The 17,417-nt window shown below is 37.5% G+C and overlaps 1 protein-coding gene across 1 annotated transcript in view; it reads left to right on the forward strand.

The window, feature by feature from the left end:
* The window catches only part of PRKN (parkin RBR E3 ubiquitin protein ligase), a gene marked incomplete at its 5' end in the record, with an annotated part of 803,812 nt that overhangs the window by 294,952 nt on the left and 491,443 nt on the right, over positions 1 to 17,417 (forward strand). The window contains 1 exon segment of the mRNA XM_082480710.1: positions 8,674 to 8,792. Within this exon segment, the coding sequence (XP_082336836.1) occupies positions 8,674 to 8,792 (119 nt within the window).

Below are 17,417 nucleotides of genomic sequence, written 5' to 3' on the forward strand. Positions count from 1 at the left end.
AGCTTTAATGTTGAAGTTAGCTTCTTTGTCTGAAAATCAGAGAGCAAACTGAAGGAGAGTATATTATGAGAAGTAAGAGAAAGGTGAAGCTTATATAGAGGTCAGAAGGGGGAAAGGTAATGACAGAAGTTAGCTAGGTAAAAAGATAATAAAGGAAGAACTTGGGTGAAATATGAAAGTGAAGGTAAATAATGCTAGGGCTCAGAAAAGTGAAACAGAAGATTCTTTCATGATAAAGATTGAAAGAGAAAGCCTAATAAACTTTTCCCTACTCCATTCCAAATTCCACAAATTTAAAATAGCTCAAATACTATTCTTTTTTTTTGCACTTTTTTAAATAGAGACTTCCTGGTTTTTTTTGCGCACAAGATTTTTTCACTGAGAAGGCAGGAGTTAAAAAGATAAATGTAACCCCTGTTGTCTTTGTCAAGTACTTCCAATATTCCACCTCTTACACAGGCATTACACCCTTTTCAGCCAAATTCCAACTGTTTTTAATATCTTCTTGCTTTCATTTATAGTTCTTGTTACAGTGACAAGTCCATTTCTTTTTTCTAAACAGCTATGTCTTCCATATGAGACCTGAGATCCATAGACATTCTGCAAATCATATTTGAGTCTCATGAAAAGGAATTTTTTTTTTTTTAAGGTTTAGTCTATTTAATATTCTTATCCATACCACAAAATACCGCAGCTCTTTGTCATGAGTTCTTGTGTACAATATCACCATGTGGGATTCCTCTCACCTAATTTTAGAAGTTTGCAATGTAGATATCTCTACCAGACCTAGTAGTCCTAAATCCCCACAACAGACAGAAACAGACCCTTTTAGGTACAATTTATCTGACATATTTATATCATTTTATATCTACTTCAGGATGAATTGAATCGAACCATAGAAATGCCTATTTTTCTCACTAGAATATAGCACAACCAGTTTAGATGAATCTAGCTGTCAAATAAATGCCATTCTCATCGTCTAAATTAGATACACATCATAAAGAAAAAGTATCACCATCAACAGGTAGAAATGTTTTATAAATGTGTGCATCTGCATGTATGTGTCAGGGGAGGAAAGCTATGTGCCTTGTGAAATCTTTGCAGGTAAAGATGGGCAGTTACAAAAGAAAAGATTAGAGGCAGAACATACCAGTTGTATTTTTGGAAAGCAAATGGGATCTTTTAAGTCATCGCTCTTTTTTTTTTTTTTTAGGTGAATAATTGCAACCTCCACACTTGTTTTTATTTCAGCTTTATGTGGAAATTTTCACTACTCTGAGACTACTGGCCGTTTACTGCAGATGTTTTTCCTCCTACTGTGTTGAATCAAGCAAAGTTCTTAGAGTTAAGACCGTTGGAAAATATTTTCTTTTCGCTTCTAACTTTGTATTTTTCATTATGTGGGTGCAAATTGCTAAAATGGTCTGAGAGGTCTCTGGCAGTCAGTCTACGTTTTACAAATCACAACTAGTCTAAATGTAAATATAATGGAATCTGAAACAATGTTAGCTTTATGTAATTTTCCATCTGTTGAAAGGCTTCCTGTAGCTGTGTCCTCTTTTAAATAGCTGAGTTAAAGGAAAGACTCAGTAATCATTATCATCTATATGAAAATGCAGTTCAAATGAAAACAGTAGGTTAGCTCCTAATATCCCTATTCAGATTTTATTCACTTAAACAGTCATATGGATGATAATGGATGTTTTGACTGATTAGAGATTTCAGGATCAGGTCTATAGTCATAATGACTAATTTTTTTTCTGATTAACTAGTCATGCATATCAAAATAATTGGTCTGTGCTATTACTAACATGTATAAAGCTCCCACAGCATGTTCCTCATTAAGAACAAAGCAAAAAAGGAGGTAATTCAGGTCCTAAGGAGCTTAAAAATCTAAATGGGGAGACAGTACAAAACACTGGGATACACATCAGAGAAAGCTACTTTCTCTTTTTATATAAAATACTAAAGGGAGAGAACAGTTTTAATACATTTTGTGATGGGTTATTTGTGAGGAAATTAGGAAATTAGCTTTGAAGAGGTAGAGAAGAGAGAAGATGTCTCATTGGGATGAGAAGACAGATCCCAACATAGATCATAAATAAGCAGCCTTTTGCATTCATATCTTCATAAATTTTTTTGGCCAGTAGACACAGCATAATTGAATGAACTCTATAGAGAAAACCAACAAGTATTTTACTAAAACTAGCCTGTAATAAATGGCTTTATCTGATGATATTTGAAAGTGAAAACTGCAAAACAGGGATTGTTTTCTGAATTCTTACTAAACTTTTTAAAGTTATACACCAGTGAAGTGTGTACCTCATACATTTACATTATGCATATACGTGTATAATTCACATATGTACAAGTACATATATATTCATACATATTTGCCGTCCATATTAGCCTGGTCCCTGTGAAATGTACATTGTTTAAAAGTGACTGGAGGTGTTGGAGGCATAAAATGGCTTTTGAAAGTGGAACAATAGATTTTGTCTACAAGACTCATTCTGCTTTTTAACTATGCAAAGTCTATCGCAGACTTCTGATATTCAGGTGGGGGTAATTTATTGTATACTTCTCTAAACTGAACAGGAGGAAGCAGTTGGTCTGATCTTGGTTCGAATAAGTTCACAACCTGCAGTGTGACTTATTTGAACTTTCCTCATTTATTTTCTATGGCTAATTTGAAGATGTACGTGAACAAATGGCTAATATAGCAAATCCACTAGAGAGAAAAGCAGAATCTGAATTAATAGAGAAACACAGAAAAGATTTTAATGGAGACCACTGAGAATATGTGAAACCAGTCATTTGTGTATCTTGGATCATTAAACTGTAGGCTCTCAACATACAGCGTCAGATCAAATAACCCCATCATTTGTATATTTGGGATTTTATAACTACCCATGTTGGTACTTTTCCTCTTGAATCTTTGGCCTAGTGACTCCATCTCTACAACCCTTTCTCTCTGCCATTTTGCTTTTATCCTTCGAACTTTTTCACTGCTCTTTCTCATGACTCGGTCGTTTCCTTAGAAGGTTACGATGGTGGGCCCTAGACCTTAGACGCTCTTAAAGACAGATAACTAAGCCTGAGGTGGAGATGGCAGGGAAAAATTCTTACAGAGGAGCTTATGGAGAGGGGGTTGCAATACTTAAGATATTTCTGTGTCTCCTGATACTTTGTCTTGCTCCAACACTTTTCTCTTGATCTTTCTCTCATCTCCCTACTCTAGTATTGCCCTCAGACACACTGTCAGTATTGCCAAGTGGGAAGTCACTAAGTTTCTCCAACAATTGCAAGTTTTACTCAGATGAGAACATGGGTAGAAAAAGTGGCAATCAGCACCACAGCACCATGTTCATTACATAGTATTCATTATAATTCTAGCTCAGAATTATTTCTCATATTTAAGAAGCTATTAAACATCCATAGAAGTGCATTCAGTACAAAATATACTAGAGAAAAAATTATTGTTGTTGTTTTTCTTCACTTATCATCCATTCCTGAATGACAGCGCTGAAGGATATTAAAATTTCAAAATTGATCTTTAACCCCACCTCTGATGACTTAATTTGAGCAATTCAGTTTACGTAGGGCTCAAACTCAGGGTTTTTTGAGAAATTATTTCTGGATATTAGATAGGAGATGTGATGAATTGAGGTTAACATGTTATGTTACTTCATCTCTTCTGTTGTGTTATTTGATGGTTAATATAGAAAGATAATAAAAATTGAAATAATTTATTTCTAACATTATAACATGATCTGAGGCTATAAGTTATTTTATTACCAGAGCTATTTTAGTAGCTTAGCTTATGCATACTTCTGTGCTGAATTCTGGAAGGTCTTGGAACCTTCAGTAGCTGTTCTTGATCAATTAGTTTCTTCCTTTATGTTTTACTGCAATTTTTATTAGGAAATTTCCTTAGGAAAATATCGGTTCTAGATATTGCTTATAGTTTAAAAACAGAAACAAAAAAAGAACAAGAAAAAACCTCCAACAGCTCAAACTTATTTTCTCCTTGCTCCCACATGGATCTCGAAATTTGCTACTTTTTGAGACATCAGTATAATTTGTATTCTTTCAAAGTAAATGTCCTCCTTATTGAATAGAATTTCAGAACTATTGAAATAACTTCTAGAAGTCACATAAAATAAATAATATATAGGAGTAACGGAGGGGGGATCTGGTGACATTTTGTAAAAGTAATGGACAACTCTAGGAATTTTAAACTTAAAAGCTTAATTGAAGTTTCTGAAAATGTTTGGAGAAAAACTCTAACACTTGCAAGTATCTGAAAGAATCCAAGAACAAGAGTAAAAACCAACCAAAATTTATCAAAAAAAAGCCAGATCATGTTGAACTGTGGAGAGAAGGCGGCAGTAGATATCACATATTCACCTTTGTAAGGCTGTAATTAGCAAACTGGGGGTCCAGATATAGATAAAAATACAGTAGGGTTGCTGTGAACTTGTTTACTAATCTGTAGCTGGGGAATAGTTAGCAGTAGTTCATCGTCAGGCAGTTGTGCATTAAATGAGTTTTGCTATGTTGAAACAAGTTATAAGAGGAATTTACCAATGCAGATGGAAATTATTCATTTGGCTACTAATTTATCACATATGAATAAAATGGAACACTTGTTTTCTGTGTTTCCAAGTCAGATTTATCTGGAGCTTGACATATTGGAGATGGCTTCTTAAAAAGTTAGCCTATGATCATGTGCTGAAAAATGCTTTTGTGTCTAAGAGAAACTCAGGCTTGTAATGTCAACTTTCTGATGGCAACTTTTTCAGTTAACAGTAAATTGAGGTAAAGTACTTGTCAACAAAATGACAGATCCTTGTTGCACCATCTTTGAGTATAAGAGTAAGAAAATGGTAAAGACTCAAAGTAAATGGCTACTCAAAGGCATGCTGATGTACCAGCCGGTGTGTGAAAGCCAGAAAAGACTGTCCAGGCCAATGGTTGAATTCTTGATGGTCAAAAGAGACTATTATGGGACTCTTGCCCCACAAATAAATATTTGGAATATGGACCTGAAAACTGAGATTGCTGTGACTTTACCTCTCAGAATAGAATAAGTGCAGATACAGCACATTTATTTTTCCCGCAGTCTTCCTCCTCCCACCAATGTATGTAACTGCAAAGAAGACTAGTAGTTATAATTTAATTTATTTATTTACAGTGTTAATGCTCAAGTTCAGTATCAGAATCAGCATTTATAAAGGGACTTCAATTTTTTTTAACTTGTAATTTGCTGTGTCTGCACATTCTTGCTGAGTGCCAGTTTTATAAAATATTAATGGAAAGCTTTATGAAAACTTATAGACCATGATTGAATGAGGAAAGACGAGGTTCTAAGGTTGGTGCTGCGGCAATATTAGTGACTACTGGCACAGTGCCATAATTACAATTCTTATTAATACTGCTACGTCAGAGCTGCTGCACAAAGCATATTTCTTTGTTCCCGTTTCTTTCAGTTCCCCTCTGAAAAGAGATTCAAGGGGATGCAGTCTCAGCCAAGGGCCATGCTAAAATACAGAGTGACATTAGCAAGTCAGTAAAGACTTTAGTTCTGGCCATCAGTATTGTACTGCACGCTGACTTTTAGCGTTTGCATTTTTAATTCAGTCTTTGCTATGCCTGGTGATGCTGTTCAGGACATACACCTAGTGATGTAACTGCACTTTGTGAGACTGAGAACAGCGCACCTATGTAAAATGGTGCATGGATTGCTGAAAATCTCCATTTCCTCCTTCCTTCTAAAATCAGGACATTCCTCTTGTCGTGTTGTGCCTCTCCAGCAGCCTTGCTATAGCAGACATTCAAAAGTTATTCTGGGTATCTGAATAGATCTGTGCTGCTTAACTGCTTGAACTCATTATATTATAAATTTGTTTCAAATTTGTGCATAGGGGATGTGTTTGGGGGTACTTTTTATATTCATGAAAAAGAAAAAAAAAGGGAAGTGCAAAGAAAAATGAATATTGAGCTAACGTAGTCTATTTTTGCACAGAGTAAATATCAAGCTAATGCATAAGATTTATCCTCTATAGTAAATCAGCAATATGTCTCATTTTAGGCCTCTCCTATGACTGCTATTTTTTACTGCAGTATTCAGTCATGCTGATTTATGCCATACTATCCTGTGAATATTTTGCAGAGTATTATCAATAATATAATTTTATCTTTGGGTCCAGATGGAATGAGCTTAGACCACAAAGCAGGCAGAAAGCATGATTCCTGCCTCAAGTAGTTTACTGCTTGAAATAAACTTGGTATAAAATGTGAGGCAGGGACACAAGACATCAGGGAGTGGAGGACTGGATCAGGAAAGGCATCAGCCCAATTAACCAAATATTTTATTCTGTAAGGGCTCATGTACTCAATAAGATGGTTCTGTTTGACTGGAAGGGTTTCATTAGAGTCATGGCAGGAATCCCTCTGGACAGTAGTTCTAAATTAGGACCTTGAGTAGTAGCATCACAGATCTACTCTGGATAAGTGCTTCTGCATGTGAATAGAAGCAGCAATCTCATTAGTCTCATTAGACTGCCCATATAAGAAATTGGAGCAATGAGAGAGGACTGATGATACCAAAATAGGTAAAGGACTCTTGCCTCACTTTACACTTGAGACGGAGTCGGAAGTAAGTGGCTAAAAATCATCTTGTTTATTGTGGGCGTCGATAAGCAATAGCAATCTTGTTTACTTAAGTCATGTAGTACTTCCTTGGAATTGCGCTGAAGGTACTGCCCTTTTGTTTTATTGATTGACCTGCTGATCCTGCATAGAGGAACTGCCAAAAGTGAAATTCAATCATTTGCAAGTGTATTCCTCCTCATTTGCAATATCGTAGTTTGGATTTTTGTTGCGGGTTCTAGCTCAAATGGAGTCTAATCCAGAAGTGCTCTCAGTCGTAGTGTTAGGAGCCTCAGGCAAAATATGAGTGAATAGAGATCCAAATGTCCAAAATTTTACCATATTTAGTTTGGAGTCACCTCTCAACACTGTACCGTATATTAAATAGTTTGGCGTGTGCCTTTTTTATTTTAGTTGAACTATTTTAACCTCAGAACTGTGTTAGACTGATTTGAGAAGTGTGCTCTCAACCTTTGGAGTTGCACTTATTCATATGAAAAGTTTGTACGTGTGTGAATGTGCAGATGTGTGTTAATTTTTTTTTTAAATGAATCAGTTAAAATTCTGTTATGCTTTATGTTCTGTGGTGATTAATGTTGCCGAGGGAAGCATAATGAAAATACTGGATAGATCAGTTGACTAAATTGTTGGAGATATCACTGATGTACTCTTATTAGCTCCCATTTCTAAAAACTTGAAAAACTTTGGTATGCTTCTTTTTACCATGTGTTACGAAATTTCTTCTTTCAGCAGCGTGCATCTTTGAAGATATCTTCATCTTTTTTCTTAGAAAATTTTTTTTGGACAACATAGTTCCCTGAAATGGAGTTTTGGAAATTAGTTGGACGTGTATGTTAGGACACCTATGAATAGGTGTAGCATGAAACTGGTAGGCATTTTCATTGGCAGAATGCAGGGTCTTACCCTTATCATGGGAAGAACGTGTAAAAATAAAGCAAGTCAGTCATGTTTAAAAATAGTATTCCACTTCATATTTACCGTGGTAATGGTAGGATTCAAATATACATAGAAAGTATATTGCTGATAAATGCAGGGAGAAGTAGGAGAATGAGGAAGAAGACAATGAAAAACTTCTGATCTCTAAAGGACTGCTTTTGATTCTTAAGTTCACCACTGTAAATGGGTCAAAGCCCCACAACCATTCCTCTTGATATTGGGAAAAAACTGGTAAAAACTTTATTCTGGTCTCAGTTCAACTTCTGATAATAAGCTGGAGTCTCTGAACTTGCAGATGGCTAGTCTAGATGAAACCTATACTATGAATCTTCCATCATTTTCTGAGGAATAGCAGTAGCCATCGTAAAAAGTGGTTTACCCAAAACGGTGATCAGGATTGCATGTGAAATCAAATTCATTAGCATTGCCCCAGGCTTACACAGTTCTCTGCATATCATCTTCTGTTCCATAGTTTCACAGAACAGAATGTGTTTCATTTCATTTTCCTTGAAAATTTCCTTGGCCTAATATCTTGGCAGCAGTTTGCAAACTTTGCTAGGTTATTCCGCTGCCAGCAAGAATAAAGAAATGGTTCCTAGTCTTCCAGGAATAAAACTAAATTTGCTAAATTAAATATTTGTTTTCTTGCTGTGATATCAGTCAAACTAATCTTTTAAACTTCATCCAAGGAAATTTTCATGCAATGTGAACTCAATAAAACTTGCAGCTAGACAAATTTAGAATAGAAGTAAGATGCAAATTATGGAGAGCTGGGGTAATTAATCTCAAACATCAGTTGCAAAAGATTACAGTTTGTGCTTATCAGTGGCAAGCTCAAACTCAAGACAGGATGCATTTGCTAAGGATTATGGTGTAGTTCACCTATAACTATTGAACAAGAAGCGGGAGTTACTGAAAGGTGTTAAGAACTAGAGCAGCCAATATAAGATCATCACAATGCTATCTTCAGGCCTTAAAATTAGTTTGTTACTGATTTTCAGTATACATCAAATGCTTTTGTTTGATTTTGGTTGTGTTTTTTTTTTTTCTTCTTCCTGACAGGTGCATCTAGTTACAACAGTTTTTATGTTTTTTGCAAAAAATTCTGCCAAGCTGTGAAGCCTGGGAAACTGCGGGTCCGCTGCAGTGTGTGTAAACAAGGAACACTGACTTTGGCACAGGTAAGCTTTTTTGTTTGTTTCTTCAAATCTTTGGAGTACGTGGAAATTATTAATCTAATTTTATCTATTTGCATACATGTGGCTATGTATGTATGTATTTCTACTTAAATATTTTCTTGCTGTTTATAACTGAGAAGAGTAATTCAAATGTTTGTGAAAACTTCATTCACTTGTCTCCATCATTTGCAGCACACACAAAGAATACATAGTAGACTAGAGCTCCAATCTTGTAAAGACATTCTTAACTTTACGTTTTGAGTACTGGTGTTTTAACCTGGAAGTATGCACAATGTATACAACTATGTGTGTGCTAAAGGGTTGGAATTATAGAATTTTAAACAAAGCTTGGAGCAGTTTTTAAAACCACAGAAAGACCTGAATTCGGTGCCATTGATTATGGAATGAGACAAGGAGGGATTAAATGTCTGCGCAGTTGAGAATATTAATCTCTCCAGCCTAGCTGCTGCGTGTAAAGTTGAGGAAAAATCATTGTGCCAGGACAGAAAGCTAGCAGGAGATCTGTCAGGCTTGGCTTGCATCCTAAAATGAGAGAGTGTCATTTGACTTGAATGTGCAGCAGTGAGAAGTTTTGGAGGGTTTTTTTGTCTAAGTGCTGCTGAGTTTCACTGCTTGTGCTACTGGGGAATGAGAGTGCTTCCTCTCATAAATCAGTGTTTGTCAACCAGGTTCGTTACGTGAGAGGCTTAGGTTTTGCAGAAGGCTGAGCCTTACGTGCTGTAGATTTTGAGGGGCTTTCTGTGGTATTTGACACATATTTAAGTGTTTAAATTTCTTTTGGTGGTGTGGCTAATCTCCCTTTCATGTTCTTGATCTAGCCCAGTGCTTCGATGTCTTTACATGTAATAGCACAGTGAGACCCTTTAAAAACACAGCTCCTATATTCTCATTGAAAAGAATAAACCGTAGAAGTGCTTATACACATCTAATTCAAAAAGCTACAACAACCCCACCCAAACTCTGTATGCAATTCCTGAACTACCCGACTATCTCTGATTTATTTCAGAGACTTAGAAGTGTTGCATTTTGTGGTGTTCTGAATGAACACATCTAAGGGGATTTGTTTTCTCCCAAAAGTTCCATTTAGATACTGGTGATTAGTATAGGCTTGAATCACATATGAATCAAGATACAGAAGAAGTTGTCATTAATGTACAATTCTGTGCTGGTTTTGGCTGAGATAGAGTTAGTCTTCTTCATAGTAGCTAGTAGGGGGCTCTGTTTTAGATTTGTGCCGGAAACAGTGTTGATAATACAGAGGTGTTTTGGTTACTGCTGAGCAGTGCTTACACAGAGTTAAGGCCTTTTCTGCTCCTCACACCACCCCACCAGTGAGTGGGCTGAGGGGGGCACAAGGAGCTGGGAGGGGACACAGCCGGGACAGCTGACCCCAATTTACCAAAGGGCTTTTCCATACCATGTGATGTCATGCTCAGCATATAAAGCTGGGGGAAGAAGAAGGAAGGGGGGGGGGGACATTTGGGGTTATGGAATTTGTCTTCTCAAGCAACTGTTACACATGATGGAACCCTGCTCTCCTGGAGGTGGCTGAACGCCTGCCTGCCGACGGGAAGTAGTGAATGAATTCCTTGTTTTGCTTTGCTTGAGCGCATGGCTTTTGATCTGCCTAATAAACTGTCTTTATCTCAACCCACGAGTTTTCTCACTTTTACTCTTCTGATTCTCTCCCCCATCGTACCGGGGGACAGTGAGCGAGCAGCTGAAAGACATTGCTGTTGTCACTAGATGAGTTTGGACCTTGTATATTGCAACGGCAGCACAGAACGTGTCCTCTCCTAGACACAGTGCTTTCCTTTGGCATGCCCACTTTTGGAAATGATGGCTTTCACACCTGTGCCATTCTTCATTTTGGAGACTTAAAAAAATAAAATATATCTCCTTATGGTCTCCCAAGGATTCCTCATAACTCCACGATAAAAACCCCTATTATAAAAAATTCCAGCATGGCATATTTCTAAACACATTTTCTGTATCTGATTGCCTGGATTGTATGTGGACCTACATTCTTTTGGTAAATACAGGGTCAATAACACGATAAATATACACAAGCTGATAATTTCCATTGAATGAGCAGAGTGCAGCTGCTTCTTTTTTGTATTAGCATATTTTACAGTAGTTTTGAAAAGAAAGTAGCTGGAAACCTGTAGTGGAAGCATTTGCTAATTTCAAGATCAGTTCAAAAAATCCTAGCTTTTGGAAGAATTGGGAAGGTACTTCCGCATAGAAGTGCAAAAGAGAAAAGCAAAGTATCTTTTAGAGTATCAAATAATATGTTTTCTCTGGTTTAGTTTTTAAATAATGCTTGGCTATGAAAATAATTTACACCTCAGGTTCTTGTTACTTTCTCCCCAAAACAAAGAAAATCTGTTATTATTCTTTTCCTCTAGAGTTTGAGTGGAGCACGGTAGTTGAGAGCACTGAGTGTGCTGTTCCAGCAGTTTGGTCTTGCAATCCTCAGGACTTCCAAAGTGCAATATTTTCAATAGGGGCACACTTATTGCCGTGAATGTGCTATGCAATGGTCAGTTTGTTTTATAAATACGTATCATCTACCTCAGTCCTGTGGTTATGAACATTAGGTGCAGATTTGGCATGTACCTGGCCCTTTTGGCCTCTTTTCTTCTCACTTGCTGGTCCGTCTTCCAGGGAGACAGAAAAAAAAATCCAGCTAGGGAAGCCTGAAATATGTACTAAGGCCCACTTATTTTTCGGTACTGTGTAGAAACCTCTCTGCATTAATGTTAGGCAAAACTGTGGTCCTCCCACCAAGTGCACTGTATCTACTCTGCTTTCTACAATCTACTGAATTCTTCAGTCTACAGTAGGCAAGTTATTTCAGGCTGAAAACTTTACAGCCAATTTCTTGACTTTTGTGCACATTAAAAAAAATAATGTAGGTTACTGTATTACTCCAAACCCTCTGTCTTGCCCCTCCAGTCCCACTGGACAGTGCCAGTGATTGCTGATAGACATCTTCTCTACTGGGACTAGTCAAAATACAGTTGACATAAGCAAACTACAAAAAAGCTTTTCTGTACCACCATACTACAGATTTGCCAGCAAAGCCTTTTTTTTTTTTAAGATTTTTTTTTCCCCAATTCTCCATAAACTGTGCCTGACCTTTACATGGCAGCACAGCAAGTTTCTTGAGAAGCTCTCTCGTTCCATAAGCAGCAAAGCACCATGTAAGTCAGCATTTGTTACACTGATTCTTTTATTGAGATGAAAGTGAATACCTGTGTAAAACCCACACAAAGCTTTGGGCAGCCTTAACTTACTCTACATGCTAATCCTTTTCCTACCTAAGCCACAAATGACCAACATAATTAAATTGAGCTTTCTTTTTTCATGGTGTCTTGACTGACATTTTAAAATATTACTTACTCATTTAAACAGTCTTACTCTAAAACCTTATTTAACTGTCATGCCTATTTGCATAGCATTATTTTAATATGTGATGCTCAGACTAAATTTATGATACTATATTTCTATGAAATTAAAGAGCCCACTGTTTTTATTTTGACCAAAGACATCCATCTAAATATTAAATTTGTAATTTTCCAGATGACACTTAGGTTGGTGTTTTATGAACATTTCATGACCTAATGCTTTCTGGGAGAAATATACCAGATTGATTTAATTATAAGAAAACATCAGTCACTGCAAAAGTATCACCTCTGCCTAGTTTCTCTTATTAATCAAGCACAAAAGCACGTCTGGAAAGATGGAAGTGTGGGAGTCTTATGTAGACCACCTACAAGCCTGCCAGCAACTTTCTTCAAATAGCTCAAAAATTTTAGTCATTAGTTTCACACTGTTTTGTAACTTTTTTTTGCTTGTAAGCTTTTAAAAATATTTATTTCATATACATACAATGCTGTAATTTGTTTCAGTAGCCACAATTCAGATAATTGGGGTATTCCTCTTTCCACAAAAAAAAAACGAAACAAACCACCCCACAAAAAACCTGATTATAGCAGTCATATTTACAGTTCCTTTTTTGAGCCATAGCAGTGTTAACATTCACATTGTTAACTCTATAATGAAAAGGAAAATATGTATCTACAAATGGAAAACCTGGTTCTGTAAACTGGTATACAAGCTGTACACATAAAGCCCACATTTGCAGTGTGACTGACTCTATGACATGCTCCTGGTATAGAAGGCGGTAATATTTGACTCGGTAACTATATGTCATAATACAAATTCAGCCAGAGTAAGAATCTGGATTAAAGTGTGGTCTGTAGCTCTCCATACTCAGCCACAGGTGCTGTGGTGAGGCCATTTCTACTGCAGGGACTCATGACTTATGACTCTCTGATAATCTTCATGTTGTGCCCATGGTAGTACCGGTTGAGTTTTCAGTATATCCTCTATTACAAGCACCAAAGGTGTTTTGCACAGCTTCTTCTGTAGTTTTCAAGTGTTCGTTATAGCTCAAATCATTATTTCAGACCTTTTCAGACATGAGGAGTTATATTTGGATCTGATTTAACTCCCTGCAGCTGAGATGAGACTTAGTTTCTGGCACTGACAGAACATACAGATTTTATTCGGCGGCTGGTCCGTACAGTCCTGTGGCTGTCCCTGCCCTCCGCGCCCCAGAGGAGCCTCCTGAGTTCACGGCTTTTGTTAAACGGTCCCTGTCACAGAACTGCTCTTTCATCGTTTGCCGTATTAGGGATATTGCTCTCATCTATTGCTTTTAATCTTAAAACTAACAAAAAAATGGAAATTTGCTGAATTTTGTTTCTCTGGCACCATGAAAAGCTTGTCATTAGGTAGCTTGTCAGTTAGCGTAGGCTGTGTGGTACATCACAGTTCTGCGTGGAAAATCTCCACTGTCTTCCCAAGTGCCTTCCAGTGACTGACAAATAACGGGTCATAGATAGCTTAAGTGGTCTTACTAATAGGTGATACTGTAGTAGTTTGAATTTGATATTTTCATATTTTCTAGGAAGAAAAAGATCTTTAATACAGTAATTTTCTTCGAGTTCTCTACTTCCTAACCCCATTTTAATATTTGTTTAAATAGGGTGTTTTCTTTTTAATGAATATAAATTTAGTAGAGATTTTCAGTAATATAAAATAAAAAGGCAGTTTTCTTTTGATCTTTCTTTTTTAAATATATCATTGTGAAACTCCATTCCACAGTGTACTACATAACACCACTGCTCATTTCATATCACATATTTTTCCTGGAATTCATTACTTGTATCCTGGCTCCGTGACAGAGAAAGAAAGGAGTACCTCTGCCTGCATTGGAGCAGGGTTGGCTGAAAGAAAAAGGGACAAGTAGCACCTCTGCAATTATCTAGCCCTTACCGCTGCTGAGTCAGCTTCTCCCCGCTGCTGGTTACCACTGCTGGAGTAATATTGCAAGCAGGTTATGAAAAACCAATTCTTCCTTTGAAGCTAAACTGCAAAATAAACTCCACCCAGTGGAGTGCAATGTGATAAAGTGTGATCTCATTCACAGCCTGGGGAGATGCTAAAAATGGGATTGAATTCTTGAGACTGGATGACATAGGTATTTGTCTCTCCAACATTATGTTTGCTGTGATGTTTTGGATACATCTTAGCTAACACATGACAAACACCGTGTGTGACAATACTTCTATTGAATACCGTGCATTGGAAAGTTACTATTGTACCGCATGCTCCTTGGTCAAACTAACAAATGTGGGGCAACCACTTATTGTTGGGTTCCTGCTAATGAATATCTTAGTACAAAAATAGCTTCATTTCCCTGCGTTTGGCCAACAAAAGTAGTACTTACAGGAAATTATACATATTCAATGTGCTTCTTTCTACATAAATGATGAAAAATATCTCAGTTCTGACATCTAAATTACTACCACTGGGCACTGATGTTGATGCTGTTTTGAGGAGACCAGTGCAGAGAAAAAGAGCTCTTGGAACTCTTTTTTCCTGGGTTTCCACAGATTCAGGAAATCCTTCTGCATTAGTTATATTAAGTCAGCATACTTAATCATAAGCCTATTTTTTTTCTAGCGAAGCAGTGATTTTTGAGAGTGATGGAACAACTTGAGATACAGACATGTTATTCTGTTGTGTAGCCCAAGCCCAGCTGTGCCAGGATGCCAGAGAGAAATCGGGCATATTCTGATCCTCCCCCTACCTGCTACACAGACAAACGTGCTCTTGTGTAGTCATTTCTCTCACGACCTGATCTGATGGTAACAGACCACCTGAACGTGCACTGATGAGAGTCTTAGTGCAGGACTATATTATGATAGTAAGTCCTGTCTCCCAGTAGTGTTTGCAGTTCATGCCCAATTCCACGCTAAAGTAGATACAAAACCTTTATCTGTCACATCCATTAGTTTGAACAGTTTCCAATAACAAAATCTGTCTCAGAAAGGAGTAATTTTTCATCACAGCAAAGCAGAATCTATCACTAATTGGCCTGACCAAGGAGGCCAATATTTTTAGTATTTTAGTTCCACAGGTGCCATCCTCTTAACGAATTTGTGTCATCTGCTCTTCCTGATTGCTCTTCTGTTGCTTGCAGTGACTTGGTGCAGGGCATCAGCATTAGATAAATATAGTGCTGAGCCAACCAAGAATCCAGAATTACTGGTGGAACTTTCCTAAGAACGAACACGTGGGGTCTGCAGGTCTAATTCTGCCATTGCTCAGCCAGTGTCTTCATTACTTTTAATGACATGAATATCGGAAGAAAAAACACTAATGCCAACATTTCTAGCTTAAAAAGTCTGTTTTCTTTGATGATATGATAGATTCCACCAAATCCAAATCCAGCTGCACCCTAGGGGGCTGTTTAAGATAGTGTGGCACTTACTATAGGAGTAAGAAAGCTCAACACTGGTGACTGCAAAATTATTTTATAACCATTTTACTCTTTCTTCTCCACTTCTTTCTTTGGCTCTGAGTCTTACTTCACACTGAACCCATTAAAGGACAACCTCACTCTTCTACATGCCCTACGTAGTGACACTGCCATTGGGACTGGCCTCCAAAGTGCTAAGCTCCATCTGAAGAGAACAGTTGGGAGGATTCAGAAGACTTGGTACAGTTTTATTCAGGCTTTTGGCTACATCTTTCATTTCTTTTTCCAATATCCCTTACGAGAAATTTCACTACATTGGACATCAGCTGTTTAATTTATGCATATACAGTAAATGAAGACAAACACATGCTTGATTTATGAAGAAAATTATTCCATCAATTCCAAAAGACAGGAACAGCAATTCTTTGCTGCAAAATGAACTTTGCAAAGGAAACAGTTTTGCCTCTGTGTTGAAAAAATAGCACAGAGTTTTTTCTTTCATTTTAATGGGATAAGAACGTGTATTTTAACTTCTAATTCTATTAAAAGCTCTGAGATTTATGCAGGATTTATAATATTTATTGTAGTACGTGTTTTCAGTGAGATTACATGTTATAAAGTGTCTTAAAAGCTGGAAAAAAATTTACCAATTATTGGAAAGGGGGAAAATGACTTCATTGTTATGTAACACTTGAAGTCATGCTGTGAAATAAAACCGCCCTTTAATGTGGAGCCTAAAGTGGGTTTCTCCAGCCCGGGTGACAGCAGTCATAAACTAAAAGGAAAAGTTACCAAATTTACTTTCAGATTAGACTTTTACGTGAGACTCTGAATCAAATGCCTAATGAACCTTTTTGCCAGAGAAGATAGATGCGTGCCTAGTAATATAGATGGTGTTCAGTGCATCCCGTCCTCACAGTTGCTGTGGTATCACAGAAGCACAGACTCACAGACTGGTTGAGGTTGGAAGGGACCTCTGAAGGTCATCTGGTCCAACCCCACTGCTCAAGCAGGGCCACTTGGAGCAGGTTTTCCAGGACCATGTCTGTTTGAATACCTGTAAGGATGGAGACTCCACAGCCTCTCTGGGCAGCCTGTGTCAGTGGTCATCACCCTCACAGTAAAAATGTTTCTTCTTATGTTCCAGCAACACCTCCTGTGTTTCAGTTTGTGCCCATTGCCTCTGGTCCTGTCACAGGACACCACTGAAAAGAGCCTGGCTCTGTCCTTTTTACATCCTTCCTTCAGATATTTATATACAGTGGTGAGATCCCCCCGAATGTGTATTTCAGTGTATCACTAAAAGTTTGGGACTAGCAAAAAATACTGTGCTCAGAGTAACACTTGTTTTATCTAAAATATTCATTGCATTTGAATTGCTTTTGTGTAACAGTGCACATTCTCTGAATTGCACTGAAGGAACCTTCAATAAATAGATCCTGTATTTCGTAGTGCCTACTTCTCCTGAAATCCCAAGAAACGTGGAGCGCTTACCGTTGGGTGGCATGGGATCATGTGTTCATGTTGATCAGATGGTGGACTTTATCTCTTTCATTCTTTTATAGGTCCTGTGCTATTCCTGCTCATGTTTCTTATATCTTTTTGTTTAGATGTATCTACCTTTGGCGGAAAAAAAAATGGAGTGCCAACAGCTGTGATAAGTACAGCTTATTCAGCTTTAGTCTGGGCTATTCTTGGGGGCAGACATGTAACAGGAGGAGGACCACTCTTTCCCTCTGCTGGCATATGCATGGACAATAGGACTGCAAAAG

This window comes from Vanellus vanellus (assembly GCF_965231255.1).
Source record: "Vanellus vanellus genome assembly, chromosome: 3".
NCBI lineage: Eukaryota > Metazoa > Chordata > Aves > Charadriiformes > Charadriidae > Vanellus > Vanellus vanellus.